General features: G+C 40.0%; 2 protein-coding genes and 1 long non-coding RNA gene across 4 annotated transcripts; 1 reads left to right on the top strand and 2 right to left on the bottom strand.

Moving 5' to 3' along the window:
• Window positions 1–721: 721 nt before the first annotated feature.
• LOC131888602 (uncharacterized) lies at window positions 722–9,093 on the bottom strand. The gene is made up of 3 exons (XR_009374131.1): window positions 8,448–9,093; window positions 1,107–1,233; window positions 722–1,019 (listed from the first exon to the last, which is right to left on the bottom strand). It is a non-coding gene; the product is annotated as an uncharacterized LOC131888602 (long non-coding RNA).
• LOC131888601 (uncharacterized) lies at window positions 3,179–6,381 on the top strand. Its single transcript, XM_059237501.1, has 4 exons — window positions 3,179–3,667; window positions 5,152–5,721; window positions 5,795–6,048; window positions 6,117–6,381. The coding sequence occupies exons 1-4, from the start codon at window positions 3,319–3,321 to the stop codon at window positions 6,309–6,311; spliced, it is 1,368 nt and encodes a 455-aa protein (XP_059093484.1). The 5' UTR covers window positions 3,179–3,318; the 3' UTR covers window positions 6,312–6,381.
• A 1,420-nt stretch (window positions 9,094–10,513) lies between the features above and the next one.
• LOC131888715 (uncharacterized) lies at window positions 10,514–18,727 on the bottom strand. Of its 2 annotated transcripts, none has more exons than XM_059237637.1 (5): window positions 18,088–18,727; window positions 12,362–12,608; window positions 11,295–11,981; window positions 11,045–11,228; window positions 10,514–10,781 (listed from the first exon to the last, which is right to left on the bottom strand). In XM_059237637.1, exons 2-5 carry the CDS (start codon window positions 12,517–12,519, stop codon window positions 10,590–10,592), a joined length of 1,221 nt encoding a protein of 406 aa, XP_059093620.1. In that variant the 5' UTR covers window positions 12,520–12,608; window positions 18,088–18,727; the 3' UTR covers window positions 10,514–10,589. The 2 variants fall into 2 exon arrangements, with proteins under 2 accessions (XP_059093620.1, XP_059093618.1); XM_059237635.1 differs by lacking the exon at window positions 18,088–18,727 and adding an exon at window positions 15,778–16,257.
• Between the last annotated feature and the right edge of the window lie 1,754 nt (window positions 18,728–20,481).

The following is a 20,481-nucleotide window of genomic DNA, read 5'->3' as shown; positions in this document are numbered from 1 at the left end:
ATAGAAAGGTTTAGTTTCATGGTATAAGGGGTTCGCTTCGACGTTTTGACAATTAAGAACACCCTGATATTTATCGTCGGAATGAGATGCTAGTTAAATTGTTAGACTACAATGTTTTCACAAAACTGAACGCCTGACCCTAATGTAAAATTTTCATATGCCTGAATTTACTTCCGAGACCATTACAAAGGGTCCCATCCCTCGACCAAATATAATGAATTGCAACAATAGCATTGTTAAAAATATCACTTAAAATGACATACGACTGCAATCCAAATTCATTCGATCATGTGTCGCTTACAATTTCTCCAAAAATTTGCCTAAAACTAATCATTTTGGGAGAGGTAAACGTTACCAGCTTCAGTTTTTTTCGATTCAATAAATAACGGTTAAAATAGCAAAACTTTCACATATTTCGTTGCTGGGTACTAGAGTCGATGAATGAATGGGAATTGCAATTCATCCACTCAATTAGGTTTTTCACGGCTCTTTGGCAAGACGTAATTACTTTAAAACCTAATAAGTTTATTGCTAATTTATGTTTAGCTTTAGGAGGTTCTCTGTGATCTGTATTGTAGTATTTCTAGTTCCAAATCGTTATGTGTAGTTCTTTAGTTTGATTGTATTGATCCTTGACAGCTAGAATTTATTGTTCATTAGTGTATTGATTTCATTTCGTGATAGATCAGTTAGCTGAGCTTATTTCTGTGTTTTTGTCTTGTTTTCCTAGCTTACATATGTTCTTGATTCCTTGCTTTTCTCTGTCCCTTATTTCTTGTTTACTTTCTTCATCTTAAATTTGTATGTTTAGTTTGATGTGAAGTAGTTCATTCCTATTCTGCTTCGTTGTCCTGTATCGCAGGACAAGATTGCATAGCCTTTTAGTTTTTCTCCTTCTTTTTCTTGGTCTCTTGATTTTGCTTCTCATTGATAGTTCCTCTGCCGTCATGATGGAGGCTTTGGAAAAGTCAGCAAAAAGGCTAGACAATGTTTGGACTTGGTCTTGGCAGGGAAGGATCCTTCCGTCGTCAATAAGCCCTTTAATATAGAGGCTTTAGTTGCTTGGGTCAATGAAACCGAGGGTGCTGCTTGAAGAACAGGCTCACCCAGTAGTTGAGATGTCGACTGATTTTACCAATGTAGACGTTGAATTGGTGCCTCCACTTATAGTTGAGCGGGATAAAATAGTTTTTGGGAAAACAGTCTGTCCACTTTTTCGAAAGCAGCGTGGTCCTGAAGAAGGAAAAGGCTGTCAGTTTGACCCCCCTAAATGGTGTCAAAAACTACGTACTCAAGTTCGGTCTTGAGAAGTACAATGGGAAGAAGGGATGTTCAAAGGTAGATTGCCCCTTTTTTCACCCGTACATGTGCCGTCAGTCCAAGAGACATACGACTTGCTTTAATGTAGGGTGTACCTCCGTCCACGTAGAAGGGACGCAAAGGAAGCGAAGGTGCAGACAAGTTCAGTCTCATAGTTATGGAGCCGACCTTAATCCTAAACCTAATCCCAGCCTACCCCCCTTCCTTATTTTCTGAGAGCGAGAGAAGAACTGCGTGTTTACATCTTCCGAATCAAACAAATCCTTCCATCATTGTGTATTGTAGAATAAATGAAGCAACCACAACATACGAGCCTAACAACCAGGGCATTAGTAACGAAATTACAAGTAGTGAAATTACAGTAATTCGTTCCTTTCTTCGAAAAAGGAACTGTTGCTTCATTCAGGATAGGAAGCAAATTGTTAAGGTCGAGGGATCACTTAGTGACATACATGATGTCATGTCAGGTGTTCCCCAGGATTCCATCTTAGGGCCCCTCTTGTTTATAATATTCGTTGCCCCGCTTCAAAAGCTAAGTATTACTGCCAGTCTCTCTTCTTATGCTGACGATACAAAGTTAGTTTCTGGTAGGAATGGCCAAGATTCCAGTAGCCTTGCAAAGGACTTAAATCGAATCTACTCTTGGGTAACTGAGAGTAATATGGCCCTGAACGGAATGAAATTCCGCTCAATGACATTTGGGTCAACTCCTTTAAATACTCCACTCGTAGATAATGGAGGTAAAGATATTGAGCAGGTCTCATCTATGAAAGATCTAGGTGTAGTCCTCCAAAATAATGGAAAGTTCGATGAGCATATCCAGTTGAAGGTGGGTAAAGCTTTTCAAATGTGTGGTTGGATATATCGCACGTTTAAGTCCAGAGATAGCATCACGATGCTAACTCTGTACAAGTCGATTGTTCAGCCATATCTTGAATATGCCTCACCCATTTGGGCTCCAATGAGTTCAGCAGGTTTGCAAGAGGTCGAACAAGTCCAAAGATGTTTCACTAGGAACATCACAGGATTGAGAGAGCTCTCATATTGGGAGAGGCTAAAAAAGTTGGGACTGTATGTACACTGTTCAGAGAAGGTACGAAAGGTATCTGATACTGTCCGTCTTCAAAAGCATCCATGAGCTTTGTCCCAACCCTGTATTTAGGGTCAATTCTAGTGACCGTAGAGGCGTAATGTGCCTATTGAGAGCACCTTCAAGTCCTCGAGAATCCAAGCTAGTTAAAACAATGAAGTCTACCTCTCTTCTTGCTCGGGCTCCTTCATTGTTCAATTTGCTGCCCTCAAATATTCGTAGGGCTTATGTAGGCGTTGATCCAGTAGCAGGATATAAGTCAGACTTGGACAAGATTTAGACTAAAATTCTGGATCAACCTTATGTTCTGGGATTAGCCAGATCAGCCAACTCCAATTCGTTGGTCGATCAAATAATGTATATAGATAAAAGTCAAGTAAAATGAATAATCTTCTCGTCTTGAAATGCTGGGATTCCAATCCCGGTAGCGGTATGGAAGTCCGCAAAAAAAAATGTCCACTAAAATCTACCTCTTCTGAAATCAAAACGCTGCCAAATTCTGCCTATTTTGAGGCATATTCCTCCGACTGGCAAAGGCAAAGCAATACTTTCCCCGCCACAGACTTCGAAACACCTTCATCTGGCACCACTGCAATCCACGCGTTTCATGGCCATGGAAAAAACAACAAAATTCGTATGCCCTTGAAGTTCACCAAAGCGAACGATAGGGCGTAGTAAACGTTCATAAGCCATTAGTATGGATGGACCAGCCATGGCCAAGTGCAGCCAACGGGTTTAATCTGTTGCACCCGCCTTTCAGCTGAAAACGGAGTGTGTACAATTCGTTGACGAGTGCCCAATGTACTCAATGTTCGCAAGTAATTGAACGAGCACAATTGACAAGTTTGAATTAGTTAGATAATATTGACGTGTCTCTGGCCCTAAAGTTCATAGTGTGAATTCTAGTGATGATCATGAGAGGATTGGACGATATTCTTTGTCTTGAGGACTTGAATGAAGCCAATTGGGAGCGGATTTTCCAAAGTTATTTCAAAACAAAGAACGTAAAGGTCCTGGATATTGGTGGCCAAACCAAACTGGATGGAATCAATGAGCAATACAATTCAGATATCAAAAAGATATCTTTGAAATTAAGCATTAATGGACAAGACAAGGAAGTGCACACGTTCATCAAAGTTCCTATGGATAGTATTTTACATGATATAAGTGGCAAACTTTCCTTGACCTTTGCCAAAGAAATATTTTGGTACCAGGAGGGATCCGTAATCCTAGGTTCCAAATATCCAGAGCTAGAAGGTTAGTAAGATTAAGGTAATAGAAATGCTCTAGCCCGATTGACTGAAATAATCTGCGTATGAAAGGGTGAGCAAAAACTGTAGCTTGAACCGAAAGGTAAAACTAGGATTATTCTTGTTCAAGAAAGAAAATGCCCTTTTTGGAATAAGGGAAAAGAAAATATCAAAATGGCAAGATTATTTGTCAACTCAAGGTGACAAGCAAATTACAATGCTTGACATTAGTCAACTATGATTTGACGCATTCCAGTCAATTGGTAGGTGAGTCCAAGAATGGTAAATTATTCTGAAGTTCTGTTGCAATGCTTTTATCCGAACACCATGCCAGTCAAAGTTCTCCCTAATCAAAAAATATTTCAGTCAATTCTAGGGTACGTAAGTCCACGAAATTCACCAAAAATCAAGTTATGTGTGATTTTAACACATCACTATTTTCTTAACTCAATAACAGAATATCTCTGACACAAAGAAAGTAACAACTTGAATAAATGACGAAAACAAACTCAAATTTATGGTTTGTTTTTGCTTTTTTAAATCTCATTGGTTCTTTTTTCAAGGCGCCATTCATTTTTACAAATTGCAAACAAACTCAAGCAAGATTTGTCAAGGTCATGGTTAGGGTCGGCTAGAGTGCTAGGTCGGCCAACAATCTTGCAAACTGGGGAAGAAACTTGCATAGACCAGATATTTCTGCAAATTTATTGCATCTGCAAACTTTGCAATTTTATCAGCAACACTTGACACTTTTCTGGGATTTATTATGCAATTTCAACATAGCATATGAGGACAGATAGTGATATGAAAATAGAACAATTCGCTAGTTTGCTTTTGAGATGAGAAATTGTTTTAGCCCGAATTTCCCGTGCCTTTGGTAGAGGCTGGCTAACAAGTTCTGTAAAACTCCAACTTTGATTGTGGTTTAAGGGGAATATCCACGGATCAAATAATGGCATTATCTGATCTGAGGACAAATAATATTGCGATCATCAAGCTCCCCCATCAACAAGCAATTCCCTAAAAATTTATGAAATGAAGCCCCATAAGTGCGATAATTCAGGGTCGATTACAAGTTGGCTACTTTCCCAATGACCCTCATAGTTACTCTGGTTCGTCACAAAACTAGTTGTGTGAGGAGCTTAGAAATGGACATTTTCGTCGGTGGGTTAGAGCGTATGTTGATCCCTCAATGAATGCATCTTTCCCGATCATGGTCTGGTGCTCTATCGTAAGACTAAAAGCAAAATTTCTTTTTGTTTCAACCGGTCGATTCTCCAACTATAAGGTGTTTTCTTGCTAAAAGTTATTTTCCACCGATTAGATGCTCATGGCGGTGCTCATTTTTAAATTTGTGGCGAAAAGTTAAAAGGTTTTGATACAAACTTTAAGGGTTATTAATATCATGTTAGGTTAGATTAGGTTTTGAAAAAAGTAGAACTGACAACTAATCGGTGGAGAATAACATCTACCGTTTGTCTTTGGTTCCAGGAATATCCCCCACGCTGTTTCATGGAGCTTCCACCTTTCAAGAAGATTTCGTGTCCCCAGGTTGTTGTCGAAAGCATTGTTGCTTCTTTGCTTGGTGTCTTTGCACCAAGAAAGAGCAAGGCATCATGATCATGGAGGATTTGACCAAACGTCCTCAACCTTACCAAATGCACAATAAGATAAATATTCTGCCTCTGGAGCACACCAAACTGGTTGTGGATAAAGTGGCTCATTTCCATGGCGCTTGGTGGCTTCTGCTCAATGATAAAGAATTCCCGTCGGACTTTCCCCTTAACCAAGCTAAAATCAAGGATATTTATGCCATGAAAACTCCTCTCGGTTTTGAGGCGATGATTCGCAAAATGTTCCAATCTAGTTTTAAGAACTTTGGGGACATGCGAATTGCCCGAGGCGATGACCAAGTCAATATCGATGTCATGCTCAAAAGCGTTAAGAATATGGCAAAGGCGGTCTCTTCGGAATTCCTCGGGAAAAACGAACACTCTGTGTTCCGGACATTACTTCACGGTGATTTGTGGAACAACAACATTTTGTTCCAATTAAATGCAGGCTAGTTCTCGACTCAAACTTGGCTACCAGCCATATGGACGACGTTGTTTAATTTTTTTAAAACTGATTTCAGATGGAAGCCCAAAAGATGTCAAATTTATCGACTATCAAGTCTCCAACATTGGTCATCCCGCGGTGGATTTGTGTTATTTGCTGTATAGTTGCACAGATCGCCAATTTAGGGACCAGCACTTGGCACAACTGCTGAGATCCTATTTCACCATATTTTCCTCTTATTTATCGCCTCACATACCTGACATCAGTTTTGAGCAATTTTACCAAGATTTTCAAGATCGACGAGCCATCGGATTGGTGGGAGGTGTGTTGGTAAGAGGAACAAGTTTTGATTTTAACCGGATTCATTTTTGGATTCTCAAAGAACTTTCTTTCATAAGGTGATGCCCAACTCTTTAAGTCCTGATCAACTGACCATTAGCGGATTGAATTGGCAGCGCAAACTTGAAGGGCATCGGCGAAAGTTATTTTTATCGGAGACTTCTCATCCCTCCGTGAAGGAACTCCGTCGACGAGTCTTTGACATGATTGATGAGTTCGAGGAACTCGGGATATTTAAAAAGTATGCCGAATAGTTTGCCTTTCACATAAATTGATATGATGAAAATACCCGAACCACGAATATATCAAATTCTTGTATGCTGATTTGGTCTCAGAGAAGCAATGCAAATCATAATTCTGGAAAAAGCTGGAAATTGGTTGGACATCACAATTAACGCTGATTCAAAAGCTTTCATTCCAAGGATCCTCGGTTCCATTGGTGAGTGCCTTAGTCGGAGGTGAATAAAAAATCAGCACATACGCAAAGTTTACCAGAGTTTTATCATAACTAGTTTTTGTTACAGTATCAACTCCTAATGTTCACTTATGGCTAGACATGGAGGGCATCTTTTTGATTCAATGAGACCAGTTAGACCATGGAGGCAGTTAGGCCTGGAAAGGAAAGCTCTGCAAAACCTGTCGAGAAGATGTTTAAGTATTGAGTCACCTAATCAGATGTACCGTATTCCGGCTGAGGGGGTGCTCAATTACGGCCTCCATGGATTAGTCAACTCTTCCTTCTCAGTCAAGAATCTAAATAGGAGGCAATGTAAAGCTTGAAACGTCTTATAGCGAGGTTTCAAAAAGCTTTTCTCTCCAACCCTGATGGACCCCATTGACTAGACAACTACTCGCGGCCTCATTGATTTCAAATCACATTTAAGACCTTGATGGTCCTGGCTAGTTAAAACAATGCTCCTTCATTGTTCAAATTGCATCTCTCAAATATTCCTAGGGAGTATGTAGTTGTTGATCCAATGGCAGCTTTTTCATCTAACTTGGAAAATTTGTCTGATCAACCCTATATTCAAGGGTAAGCCAAATCCACCAAGTCTAATTTGTATATGAATAAGGTAATTAAATGAAATGAATAAATTTTCCATTTATTTTTCTTTAGTTTTTTTGGTTTGTTTTTTTTCACGGACTTTTATAGCGCTACAGGAAATGTAATCCCCAGTACTATTAAAATGAAAGGTTATAATACGTCTATTCATTACCTTTCAATCTTAATGATATTTGGTCCACCAACGAATTTGAGTTGGCAGACCGAGCTAGTCCTTGAATGTAGGGTCGATCTGGAATGCTATCTAAAAGTTTGTCCAAGTCTGACTTGAAAGATGTTGCCAGATCGACAAGCTTACGTATTCCCGACGAATATTAGAGGGAAGCAACTTAAACAATGAAGGAGCGCGAGAAAGAAGAGAAGTGGACTTCATTGTTCGAACTGGCCTGGATTCTCGAGGCCTTGAAGGTGCTCTCAATACGCACGTTAAACCTCTACGGTCACAAGAATTGGCCCTAAATCCTGGGTTGGGACAAAGCTCATGAATGCTTTTGAAAACGTACAATTTCAGATACCTTTCGTACCTTCTCTGAGTACTGTACAATCCCAACCTTTCTAACCTCTCCCAATACGAGAGCTCTCTCATATCTTCAATGTTCCTAGTAAAACATCTTTGGACCTGCTCGAGCTTTTGCAAACCTGCTGAACTAATTGGAGCCCAAATGGGAGAGGCATATTCAAGATGCGGCTGAACAATCGACTTGTACAGAGTTAGCATCGTGACACTATCTCTGGACTTAAACGTGCGATATATCCAACCACATGTTTGAAAAGCCTTACCAACTTTCAACTGGATATGCTCATCGAACTTTCCATTATCTTGGAGGACTACACCTAAATCCTTCATGGATGAGACCTGCTCAATGTCCTTACCTTCATCATCTAATAGTGGAGTGTCTAATGGCGTCGACCCAAAGGTCATTGAGCGGAATTTCATTCCATTCAAGGCCATGTTACTCGCAGCAACAATAAATTTGGTCTAGGACCTTTGCCAGACAACCAGAATCCTGACCATTCCTACCAACTACCAATTTTGTATCATCAGCATAGGAAGAGATACTGACATTACTACTACCAAGCTGTTGTTGGTTGCAAGCTTTCATCTTTGTAGGTTCAGTTGCCAGAAAGTCTGGCATTAATCATCATAGGTTGGGGTAGTCATGCTACTAAATTAGTTCCCGAAAACTTAGCTTTGTCCCTTGGACAGTTTGGATGAGCTTCCCTCTTCCAGTGGCGACTTCCTCTGAGAGTTGGCCACCACTTTCCAGTCTGATCCAGCTTGTTCTCCCCCGTCTTCCGAGGCAGGAATTTCAGCGGTTGAGCTTACCGCTTCCGTCTCGTCTGCCACCTCTACCGCCAGAACAGGGGCCTTTCTTGCGGTGACCTCCTCACATCGGTCGTCGCCTCCAGATGCTTTCCCTGTCACGGGTTTCGTCTCCTCCCCTTCTCAAGCAAGGAGTGTCCTCCCGAGGAGCGTTCACATTCGATTTCCGGCTCAGGTGGAACACGTACTGGGCGAGTCCTAACCCTAGGACGACTTTGTGTTGAGCCAGCGATGTCGCTCTGCCTTTGAGATCTTTCCATAAGACGGGGTCTGCAAAGAAGATCATTTTTGGCCCTTTATCTGTGTCGGTGGTTTTGACTCCAACGTGATTGCCGAGTAGTTTGCTTTGAGATTTAAGAAGCTTCAAAAGCTTGTCTCCACCCCACAATTGCAAGCTATTGCCAGCAAAGAACACTGTCACAAGCCTACCCTCTCCAAATTCGCCCCGTTTCCAGGCACGAAATTTGTGTTGTTTGATACTCATCTGGGCAATCAGTTGGATGATTGCTTTTGAAGTTTCCTTATCACCCACAGCAATGAGGCCTCTTTGCTGGGACCAGCTATGCCAAAGCACGTTGGTGAGAGGGGTCTCGCCTTTAAGGAAAAGTTCCACCACGCCCACCTGAAGCTTGTCCCGGAGTTTGTGGAAAAACTTCTGGTTGAGGGGAGATCTCTCTTTTTGGCCAAGATGGACGTAGATGACCTCATGTCCAGGAACTTTGGAAGCTACCAATACATATGACCGTGGGTTGGTTTTCGGGTTGTTGACCGTTAGCTCAGCAAACTTGTCACCGATTTTGGTCTCTTCTTCCTCAGAGAGGTCGGCGAGTTCCTCGTTGTCTGAAAGATGAATGCTTCCAGAGCCACTGAGTTCGGAAACGCATTCTGATTCAGAGAAACCCATGCCTGGCCAATGCCAAGTGCTAAATTTCATTTAGTGAGAAATTCACGTCCGTTTTAATCCCCGTCAAATCTCAATGAATTGCAATAAAAAAGTGCTTGTGAACGGGGCATCATCAGCATGACATTGCACAACGGACAGTCACATGAAGCAATTCATTGGAAAATTTGACCAGCCCTTGGCACCATCCTTGGTGAAGGAAACTTTTGACCCTCAATACAAGAAGTCTCTTCTTCATGCTGTCCTTGATATCAATGCCGGCAACACGCCAAATAAATCTTTGGTAATGTTGCATGCCAAATTATCATAGGTCCGTCATGTTCTGGTCTAACCAAAGTCTAATGTACCGTAAGTGAGATTTAAGAAAAAGTGAATTAAATTGTTGCAGAATAATACGGATAAAAGTGGCATAAGAAATCGTCTAACTTGATACATGGTTCATTATAATGCTTAGATTATTCTAAATTAAGTTATGCAAATATTAGTATTCTATTTCAGAGAAGCGATATCTCAAACGGCAAATTTATTGTTTCATTAATAATCAACGAACCAAAGGTGATTGGCATAAATCTAGTTCCTTCTTAAATCTATGTTAAAATCAGGATTTGATTAATGGCATTTTTATTTGTCTTCATTCTCAGCGTCATGTGAAATACGTCTTAGATTCAACGCACTAGATAACAAGCTGGGGAAGATCTTAAAATCCTCCTTTATTTAAAATCAAGTGCCAGTTTTGTTGCTGTTTTCCCTTCTACGATTCTATACATCAGATGACCCACTGCTGAGTTTTAAACGGGACGTTTTTGGCAACGATTCCGGACCAACTTATGCTAAACGGTACCCTAAAACAACTAATTCAAACACGTTACATGACCAAATATTGCATATATTATGGTTCATGATTGACCATGGCTTACATAGAATGCCTTGTGATGTTGGTTTGAAACGCAATAATCAAGAGAGGAGAAAAATGTGCCTTATGTGCAGCGAAATTTGTTCTGGACGTTTTGGAGAAAAATAGCTTGTTATTTATGCCTGAAATTGGGTTGATAAAACAATCAAAAGTGAAACTGATTCCAAATTTATGGCCAAAAAGGAAGGGATTACAATAAAAGATAAACGATATATTTGACGAAAAAGCAAAAGGTATGAAAAAATGCATTGTAAGCCCACTCTGATAAACTTTATATTCGAATAGTTAATGTACTACAAGAAGCAAGAAACTATAAAACAAGCAACAATTTTCATGGAATATTCTCAATAGTGGTGACATCCTTCTGTGAAGAAGGCACCATTTCAATTCTTCTGGCAATGGCTCGGCCATTAATGACGGTGCAAGCTCGGATTTGATACTCCACATCCGGTTCCAATCCAGTAAAAATGGTTCGCCTGAGTTTGCATTCGTTGGTCGTAATTGGAGTTTCAGAATCTCCTACCTGTAAAACAAAACAAATTGACCATTGACTTATTGAAATATGAGATGATTTTGTCTTGGAGATAATTCAGCTTGGATGATAGGGGGACTTCTTTCTTACGACAAGGCGACCACCCCATGCATACTGATAAGTAAACTTCTTGTTCTAAAATGAGTAATAAGACTTATGTTTGAGTCGGGCGGAACAAACCTAACCGGAAAAGCGCGTTCTGGAATTCAGTAAAATGTTCAAATTTCCACTCACATTGGACTTCTACTACTCACCGCATTAATTGTATAAGATGCACCATCATCTCCAACCTTAAAAGCAAACACCGATTTAGAGCTGGTTGGGGGAAGGATCTCCACTGTGTAAGTAACACTAGCCTCATCGGCTTCAATGAAGAGATCCTTGACCGTGGGAGGATCGCCGAAGTATATTTCCAAATTTGTGTCATCTCGATTCATTCTGAGAGTCCAAGGACGTTGTCATTAACACTAGGAAAGCAACAACCAAGTCCAACATCATACTTACGTGAAATCAGCCGGCAAGGAGTTGTCCCGAAATTCCTTGTCGAATAAGGTTAATATCCGCATGGCCGGGGCAATTCCCGAAGTTTGGGCCAATAAGTCCAAGAGGAGCTTAAAATCGCGATTATTGTAGTAGATATTGTGAAGTTCACCCAAGACTTGTTTGTCAAAAACTGAGCCTTTGTCGTTGAAGGCTTCAGATTTGTCGGCCCTGGCCTTCCGTTTGAGGCGCTTCTTGTATTTGTGCATGAGCCCACTCAAGTTCCCCATTTGAGGAATGTGTAACCAGAGGATGTTGTACAAGCAACAAAGCATGTATCCAGCAATCAGAATGATGACAACAGCCAAGACATACATGTAGAATTGCTGAGGATGACCGGCACATTCGTAGAGATACCCGTGGACATCACAGTAGAGACTAGGTCCTTTTCTGCCTGAAGGCAACCCGTAGTACAACAGCCATAAAAGTAAGGCTAGGGCCACGAGAAACTCCGAAATTGTCCGCAATACGTTGCTTATGAAGTATAAGGATCCTCTGGAGAAGCTTTGGGATATCTGGAGAATCGTTTTGCTATTTTCCAATTCGATATTGTTGGAGATTTCCTTGCCGATCGGCACCGAAGAGGTTTCGAGAGTCTCTTTGACCAACAGATTGTAGAACATGGTCAACTTTAAGCCCGCTTTAAAAAGCCTTAAAACAGAATAGAATGTTTTGGTTGCAATTAGATTAATATCAATATTTTTATTGATGGCCAAATTTGAAAAGAAAATGGTTTTTTTATGGGATGAAGCATTACATCGTTTTGTTCTCATGAGGAGACTTTTGCTATATTCTGCGCTCTTTAGACTATTCAAGTTGCTCGTAATCAAAATCATACTTATACAACATAGAGTCAAGGTTCTGTCTTTGAACTTCGGAAAAGACTTGAAAGAGCAAGAGAACGAGGATGAAAAAATATTTCTTTTTAATTCTTGCATAATCAGGAGTCCCAATGACTCAGGCCAATTGATTGTTAAACCCACGTGAAAATATGACTGCCCGTTGGTCAAAGTAAGGTTAATTGTCCTCACCTGACAAACATACGCTCTATGAATACGATAAGCAATGCCATGATCAATAGGATGTAGGGAAAGTAAATGATGAATTCGTCCATGGCCGTGAAGGTACAGTACTTCTTGACCCACCAAGTGTTGTATCCAGGATCTTCCTGGGGTTGGCTCAAGTTCATTCCCGAGGGAACCTCGCAACCTGATCGACTACAGAATGTACAGTCCAGAGGGGTCGAGATGATAATGGCCGTGGGTGCCACAATCACACCTGAAACGAAGGTATTCTGAAAATTGGGCAATGACCTCCACATTTTGATCAACATACAGTATGAGGCACAGGTATACCAAACAGCGACAACAAGCGATTGGACTATAGTATAAAACAAATAGAAAATTACTAATAAGATCTTTCTAGTCACTACAAGAAATGTAGTTTCCATTGTTGTTGAATTAAAAGAACTTGATATTATATTTGTTCTACCACTAAATTTAATTTGGGTGATCGAGCTAGTCCATGAATGTTGGGTTGATCTGGAATGATGATCAAAAATATGCTCAAGTTTGACTTGAAATATGTTTAATAAGACATATTAAATAAATGAATTATGATAAATAGATAGTTGAAGAAAGAAGAGGTCTAATAAAAACAGGAGTACTTTATTGTTTGTGGACTCAGAAATCTGGGTTGAGATAAAGCTCATCCATGGATGCTTTTGTAAACAGACATCATCAGATTCTTTTTGTACCTTCTCTGAATACTAAACAATCTCACAATATTTCCAGAAAATATTTTTGGACCTGGTTAAATTTTGCCAAGCGTTCTTTCAATAGTATTTCATTCAAGTTTGATGCCTGACTAAAACACCACGGAAAAACAACCATCTTGAGTTAAAAGTACAACTACTGTGAGGATGAGTGGTGGCTAAAACATCTCGTCAAGTTTTTCACTAAAATGCCCCAACACCTTATAAACTTTCAAAGTCTCAAAGTCAAGATAAAGAACAATTATTTCATTGCATCATGCGAAAACCAGTCAAAACAAAATTCTTCTTCTTTGGAGGAAAATAAAACGTGACCTTTTCATGGAACTAAGGATTGTACTTTTTTAGTTGATGAATTGAAACTATACGATTAAATTATAAACAACTACCTTGTAGATAATGAAATTATGTCAGTTTGCAATTGAAATGCAATTAAAAAGGCAACAAACAGAGCAAAAAAGGAAAGAAACATGCAGATAGTTTCAGTACAAATTTCTCTTATTACAAGAGCCAGTAAAACAATAAAACAACAAGATGCCATTTAAAGCCAAATTCAAGACCATGTCAAACAATGGGTGCACAAACTCCCTCTATAAGCACTTTATCCTACTGAATGGTTATAGTATGCCTTATTTCTTATTTAAAGTGCGCCATGCAGTCAAAGCCAAGAGATTGAGAATGCTAGGTTACAAAATAAACTCTTAATACGGCATGTGCTTTCGAAAAAGGCAGCTTGCGTCGTGGTAAAATATCTGAGCTTAATTCATGCCTTAACTATGTTGTGCTTGCAAGTAAGCATACCATAAAACGGATCATTTTCTTCTTTCATTAGCAACTTGGGTCATGGAAATAAAAAAGTGAAGAATTTGGAGCAGATTGTATATGAAAGCTGGAGAGATGTAATCTGGAATGGTTGTGCTATCCAAAAAAACAATTTAGGAAAAAAATCATCTTCAACTGCTGGGATTCCAATCCCGGTAGCGGTAAGGAAGTCCGCACCAAAAAAAAAAAAAAGCAAATATCATGAAGTGATAGAAGATAGCTTTTTTTACATATTTTCAAGAAAAAGGGCTAAAATCGATAAATAAACATGAGTTTTTAGTCAAAATTGTTGAAAATGTAAAAAACATACAAAATACACAAAATAATATAAGAGAGACTTATCATATTAGGAGAGATTGAAAAAATTGGGATTGTTCAGTGTTCAGATACGGTGCAAATGTATCTGATACTGTACGTCTTCAAAAGCATCCATGAGCTTTGTCCCAACCCAGGATTTAGTGTCAATTCTAGTGACCGCAGAGGCTTAATGTGCGTATTGAGAGCACCTTCAAGTCCTTGAGAATCCAGACTAGTTCGAACAATGAAGTCCACATCTCTTCTTTCTCGGGCTCCTTCATTGTTTGATTTGTCATAGGGAATACGTAAGCCTTGTCGATCTGGCAACATCTTTCAAGTCAGACTTTGACAAATTTTTAGATAGCATTCCAGATCAACCCTACATTCAAGGACTAGCTCGGTCTGCCAACTCAAATTTGTAGGTAGATCAAACATCATCTACAGATTGAAAGGTAATAAATAGACGAACTATAACCTTTCATTTGAATAGTACTGGGGATTGCATACCCTGTAGCGGTTAGAAAAGCCCGTGAGAAACCAAGATTTAAAAATTAAATAAATAATAATAATAATAATGCAAAAAGATTGGAAAGAAATACATTTGTAATTTTTCGACAGCCCTGGTAATGAAACACGGCTTTACTTCAATTATTCAATTTCGGGTTTAGTAATTTATGTTGAAGCTGAACAAGGCATTTTCACCCCGATAGATGAGTAGCAATCTACGTAATTACTGGTACATGTTGGTGATAGATATTATGCCACTCTCGAATCATTAAAGTGCAAGCTTTGAATTGAACTGGATCCCGGTCTCCGACACTTTGAAGAAATACAGAAAATCGAACAAAAATAATCTTGTCTTATGATTGTTCATGACTTCTATTGAGGGTTTATTTTCAACTAGGTCTTCTTGTCTTTGTTTCAAAATATGATAAAATTCGTGCTTGCTTCTTCGGTTCAATTTTTTTTAAACACCTCCTTGCAGTAAATCGTCTTTTTCTTCGCAATTGTAAATTGATTCAGTTCTACCTTGATTTTTTTTTGGTCGAAATACTTTTGGTTTCTGTTTTGGTTTCCATTGAGACCAAAGCCTTCGGTTTTTTCAAGGCTCTTTCGGTCCATCAATAGTGTAGCCTTTTTATATTTCCTTCTGATGATTCCGAAGTGCGTGTTTAATGTATTGATTTCACCAGACGCTTCGTTTCTCGAACATAGGAACGCGTCGAATAAAATGTACTTTCATCGTGAGAGTGATAGCTAAAAGCTAAAGTCTTTCACAAAAGCGTCTTACAATTGATATACCGGAGAAAATAATACAATATGCAACACTTTCCAAATATTATAGCTGAAAACAATGAGTTTTTTTCATTCACAGTACACTAACAATGATTTCTGAAACATCTAGCCCGTTTTTAAGAGACGAGCATCGACAGTACCGATATTTACTACTTTTGAATATTTCTAGTTCATATAAAGTTAATTGCTCACACAGAGACCACACCTTGGCTCCTTGGCGCATTTATATACATTTCTTGTCAACTGATCAACCAAACTCACCTAGCATGACCAATCCATATATAAGGTAGTCTTCCAAGTTATCCCACCAAGGTCGGAACGCTTTTTCTGCATCACTATGTCCAAGGATCTTATTCACCAAAGTATCACCCAAAGCAGCCATGCTGCTTCCTGAATTCCACTCTTGGTTCGGCCTTTAACCTCGTCAATCCAACAACACGAGAACTCAATAGCAGAGTCTTTCAATAATTGGAAGTCAAACTAGTCATGCATTTTCATGACTGATTCCTCAACCAGGACTGCCAGAACAAACCAAACCAAGCAAGCGAATAGCTTCGCTTGACGAGAGAGCGAGAGAATACACCTCACCTCAACGTTCTCCTAAGAACAAACGGTTTCAACGAAAGGATCTGTCTTCTAAACTAAAGGTAATACATGTGTATTAGCGGGCTCTGATGGTTTTATTCAGGAATGAATACCGGGTCGATCTGTTGTTAGATCGTCTGCATGATCGTACATGCTATGTTGGACAGTTTATGACATTTGAACACCGATGTTGTTGATCCAATCGAGTTCTAGATCCTTCCAGGTAGAAGGTACGAAAAAGGAAGATCAGAGGAAAGATTCAAAAGAAAGCAGCTTGGGTAGACAAGGTAGACCACCACCCTTTGGTTGCATAAATATTGCAGACTGCATGTCCGTGCTTTAAAGAGTGGGCCAACTGACCTTTGAATTAATTATGGGAAAATTGCAACAAAACTAGTTGACTGTTCGTTTGAACATGCCAAACTTGACTTCGATTCTGGAACAAGAAATACGAGTCTTGTTTTGATTGTTGCTTTTGACTCTGATGTGCAATGAGTGCTTCAGATGTGGAATTTCCATGATAGATGATTTTTCTTTTTGGTTTGGCTTTTCACGGGCTTTTCTAACCGCTACAGGGAATGTAATCCACGGCACTATTAAAATGAAAGGTTATAATTCGTCTATTTTTACCATTCAATCTTTAGTTGATATTTGGTCTACCAACGAATTTGAGTTGGCAGACCGAGCTAGTCCTTGAATATATGGTTGATCAGGAATGCTATCTAAAAATTTGTCCAAGTCTGGCTTGAAAGATGCAACCGGATCAACAAGGCCTACGTATTCCGTACGAATATTAGAGGGAAGTAAATTAAAAAAAAAAAGGAGCCCGAGAAAGGAGAGAGTAGTTGGACTTCATTGTTCGAACTAGTCTGGATTCTCGAGGACTTGAAGGCGCTCTCAATACGCACATTAAGCCTCTACGGTCACTAGAATTGACCCTAAATCCTGGCTTGGGACAAAGCTCATGGATGCTTTTGAAGACGTACAGTATCAGTTACCTTTCGTACCTTCTCTGAATACTGTACAATCCCAACCTTTTTAGTCTCTCCCAATGAGAGCTCTCTCATTCCATCAATGTTTCTGGTCAACACCTTTGGACCTTTGGACTCTCTACCTGGACGGAGGTTCACCATACATTCAAGGACCTCCCACTCTACGACTATAGCCTGAAAATTGAAGTCTCCTACGCAGAAAACCTTCGAGTAAACTGCCTGATCCAACTCATTTCCAGTGAATTAGAGAGTTGACATAAAAGAGCTTACTGAACAAGAAGGGGGGCCTATACGTTGTAACAATAGACAGATCAAGCCGTTGGATATAGACATACACCCCCAGAGTGGAAAAAATGGATTATGAGGGGGTACTCTATCGAACTAAATTGAAACTAACCATGGCTAGCTCTTCTTCTAAGATCTCTGGTCGCAACCAAGTTTCTGTCATGGAAATGAATACTTGCCGTTTTTATTTGTGTTGCCTTCTTTTGGAAATAAGACGAGGCACATTGAGGCAAAGCCCTTTTACGGGCTGATTGTTTTTCGATGGACCATGGGTGTTAAATCTTTGACTAAGTTTTTTAGCCTTTAAAAATCCTGCTTTTTGACTGGATGGACTTTTTCGCAATTCCAAACACGAGCTCTCTTTCTAAAGAGCATTAGTACTTGATGAATAATCTATGAGGGCCTTGTGAAAGTGGTTTCTAGTAAGCTTTGTAATAAAATGTTGCATCCCATTTTAAGTGTTCCTTCAGGCAGAGGCAATCAAGGAAGAAAATGAAATTTTCTAAAAAAAGTAAAGTTTTGAATTTATTAGTTTGAAAAACATAATCCCCAACCGGGCCCATCCAAGTTCTGCTTGAAATTTTTGTATTTACCATTCGACACATGGGCACTTCTCTCTTGCGCTTTCAGTTTGCCAGTTTCTTCCCGGCATTTTCCTTGACATTGGCAATGCTTGGAAGGTGATCGCTAATAGTAAATCCGGTCTCACCTCACAAGAAGGTATTGCCTCTTCTTCGTTCGTTATTGTACCACAATGCTCTAAAAGAAAATTGTTCATCAATGTCACATTGATGAAGTCTCTTAATCTTAAGAGTCTATTCTTTTGTTTCTCCTCATGACACCCAGAATCTCTAGTTTTTACGATTATTTACCCTCACCATAGATTTGGTCCGCACAACAGCTGTAGTTTGCACCTTGACAAAACAATGACGCCCAATGAAAATGACAACAGGGTTGATTCAACCAAATATCCAGATCAACTCTTTATTCAAGAACTGCAGCCAGATCAACCAAGATTGCCTACCCAAATCAGGGTTGTAACGTTTACAGAGGAGAACGTCAAAGAGGCCTGCAATGACCTTAAATCTCAGCTCACAGCTACTGGTGTAGATAATATCCCTGCAATACTAATCAAAGACTAATCAAAGCATGCGTGGAAGAACTGGTAGATCCCCCAGCCAGGATTTTCCGAAATATAATGAGAACCGGAACTGTGCCAAATCAAAGTTAATGACGCCATGACATGGTATCAGGTGTGGCGCAATGCAGGGTGACCGGACCACTGATGCTGCTAATAATGATGTACGATATCCGAAGGGTCATTCAGGACTCGTCGGCTCATTTGTTTGCCGACAATCTGAAAATCCAGATGGTCGTCGCACATAGAGGAGAGGATCGGTTGCTACTAGCGGATGATGACCTGCTCTGTGGATGGGCAAGGGCGAGCAAAATGCTCTTCAACTCAAAGGAAATTCCGACTCCACGGTGCACGGTGAGACCGATATCGTCGATCCTGACCAGACAATGTACCAATGGAAAGGACAGAGGTGCATTGAATGACAAAGGCACAGATGTGGGCAAATGATGGGCCTCATCCTTAGGTTGTTCTCATCAAGGAATTGTGACCTGATGATGATCTTGTATGGGTCACTTATCTTGAATATAATTGACTACGGAAGTATGAGCTGGTTCCAGAGCACGGTTGATGAGATGCAAATTCTGGAGAAAATCCAAGCCAAATTCACCAAGAAGCTCGATGAAATTCAAGTGGACGATGGCTACTGGAGACGTCTGGAAATCTTGGACCTTTATAGTATAGAGCAACATAGAGAACACTACGCAATTATATATGTTTTTAAAACACTACACAATATTGTTCACAACCCTGGAGTGGAATTCCATAAGACCAATAGGAGAGGCATACTCGCAAAACTGCCTCGGTTTGAGGGGAAAGACAGACATAAAAGTTGCATTGTCCATGGACCACGATTGCTCAACAAACTAACCAATTGAGCTAAGGAACTTTGAGATAAAGTCCGTAAAGAATGCTGTCGACAAGTTCAAGTCATCATTGGACAAATTTCTCAAGCATGTACCAGACACCCCCAATGCAAGTTCAGCGTACTCCAGAAGAATGGCTGTAACTAGCATAGTGATGGGGGGTTACGATCCGGAAAATCAGCTATTTAGCTTGAAGAACCTCTGGTAGGGCTCCCATTCCAACGAAAAAGGGTAGAGAAATGAAGACCCAAGATCAAGAACGAGTTTTAAAGCAGCCCTGGTTCCGACCCCTAGAACGGCAGGGTCACGTTTTGCCACCCATTTAAGGAGTTTTTATTTTGATATTGCACTCTCTTTAGCTTTTGATGGGAGCCCTAACCGAGGTCCTTTAGGCTAAAAAGCTGACCTTCCGGATCGAAACACATCACTAAACTAGCACGACGCCTGACTTCAAGTCGAATTCACTTGTCGACCTACTTTGACGATGCCAAGACCTCTTGATTGTGATTGTGGCTGCATAGCGTAACATTGTTTTTTATCACGAATTTGTTATCGCAAACTATGATCGACCGAAGTAATCAATTATCATAAATCATCGAATCATCACAAATTTAATTCTTCATTTTTTATGAGCTGTGGATTAATTGCATTCCCAGTGACTGCAAGGCAGTCCGCAAAAAGAAGCAAAAACAACAAACTCAAGTGTGGGGTGAATTAATTATATACCTATTCCTTTTGCATTGCTATTTAAGGATTTGATATAAGGGCCATTGGCTAAATATTAGTACCAGGAGAGTAAAAGAGATGTTGGTTGGAGATTTCCCTCCCGAAAGCGTTGTCATCTCTGAACACGCTTCATACACTTCACTACATATTACAGTTGGCTCAACAAGAGAGAGCTCCTTAAAGAGAACTGACATGGACGTGCTCAGAAAAGCGCTCAAAGAGATCAAACACTTTTCGTCAAGACCGGAATCATCCACGCAGAAGTCGTCGTAATCAACGAGGCTGCCAATTATGTCCAAAGTTAGAGGCATTGTCAATGCCCTGAGGAACAACTGGATCTGTCCAACTCGGTCTTGACAAACGTCGCAGTCCCATC

Source organism: Tigriopus californicus, chromosome 10 (genome assembly GCF_007210705.1).
Source record: "Tigriopus californicus strain San Diego chromosome 10, Tcal_SD_v2.1, whole genome shotgun sequence".
NCBI lineage: Eukaryota > Metazoa > Arthropoda > Copepoda > Harpacticoida > Harpacticidae > Tigriopus > Tigriopus californicus.
This window is presented reverse-complemented; position numbering and strand designations above follow the sequence as displayed.

Coding starts and splice junctions, on each gene's coding strand:
- LOC131888715 (XM_059237635.1), bottom strand. CDS start 15,898: ATGGCTGCTTTGGGTGATACTTTGGTGAATAAGATCCTTGGACATAGT. Junction 12,609..15,777: donor ATATGGATTGGTCATGCTAG/GTGAGTTTGGTT, acceptor CCTTCGTTTCAG/GTGTGATTGTGGCACCCACG. Junction 10,782..11,044: donor CATCTTATACAATTAATGCG/GTGAGTAGTAGA, acceptor TTTGTTTTACAG/GTAGGAGATTCTGAAACTCC.
- LOC131888601 (XM_059237501.1), top strand. CDS start 3,319: ATGATCATGAGAGGATTGGACGATATTCTTTGTCTTGAGGACTTGAAT. Junction 3,668..5,151: donor CAAATATCCAGAGCTAGAAG/GTTAGTAAGATT, acceptor CTTTGGTTCCAG/GAATATCCCCCACGCTGTTT. Junction 6,049..6,116: donor GATTGGTGGGAGGTGTGTTG/GTAAGAGGAACA, acceptor TTCTTTCATAAG/GTGATGCCCAACTCTTTAAG.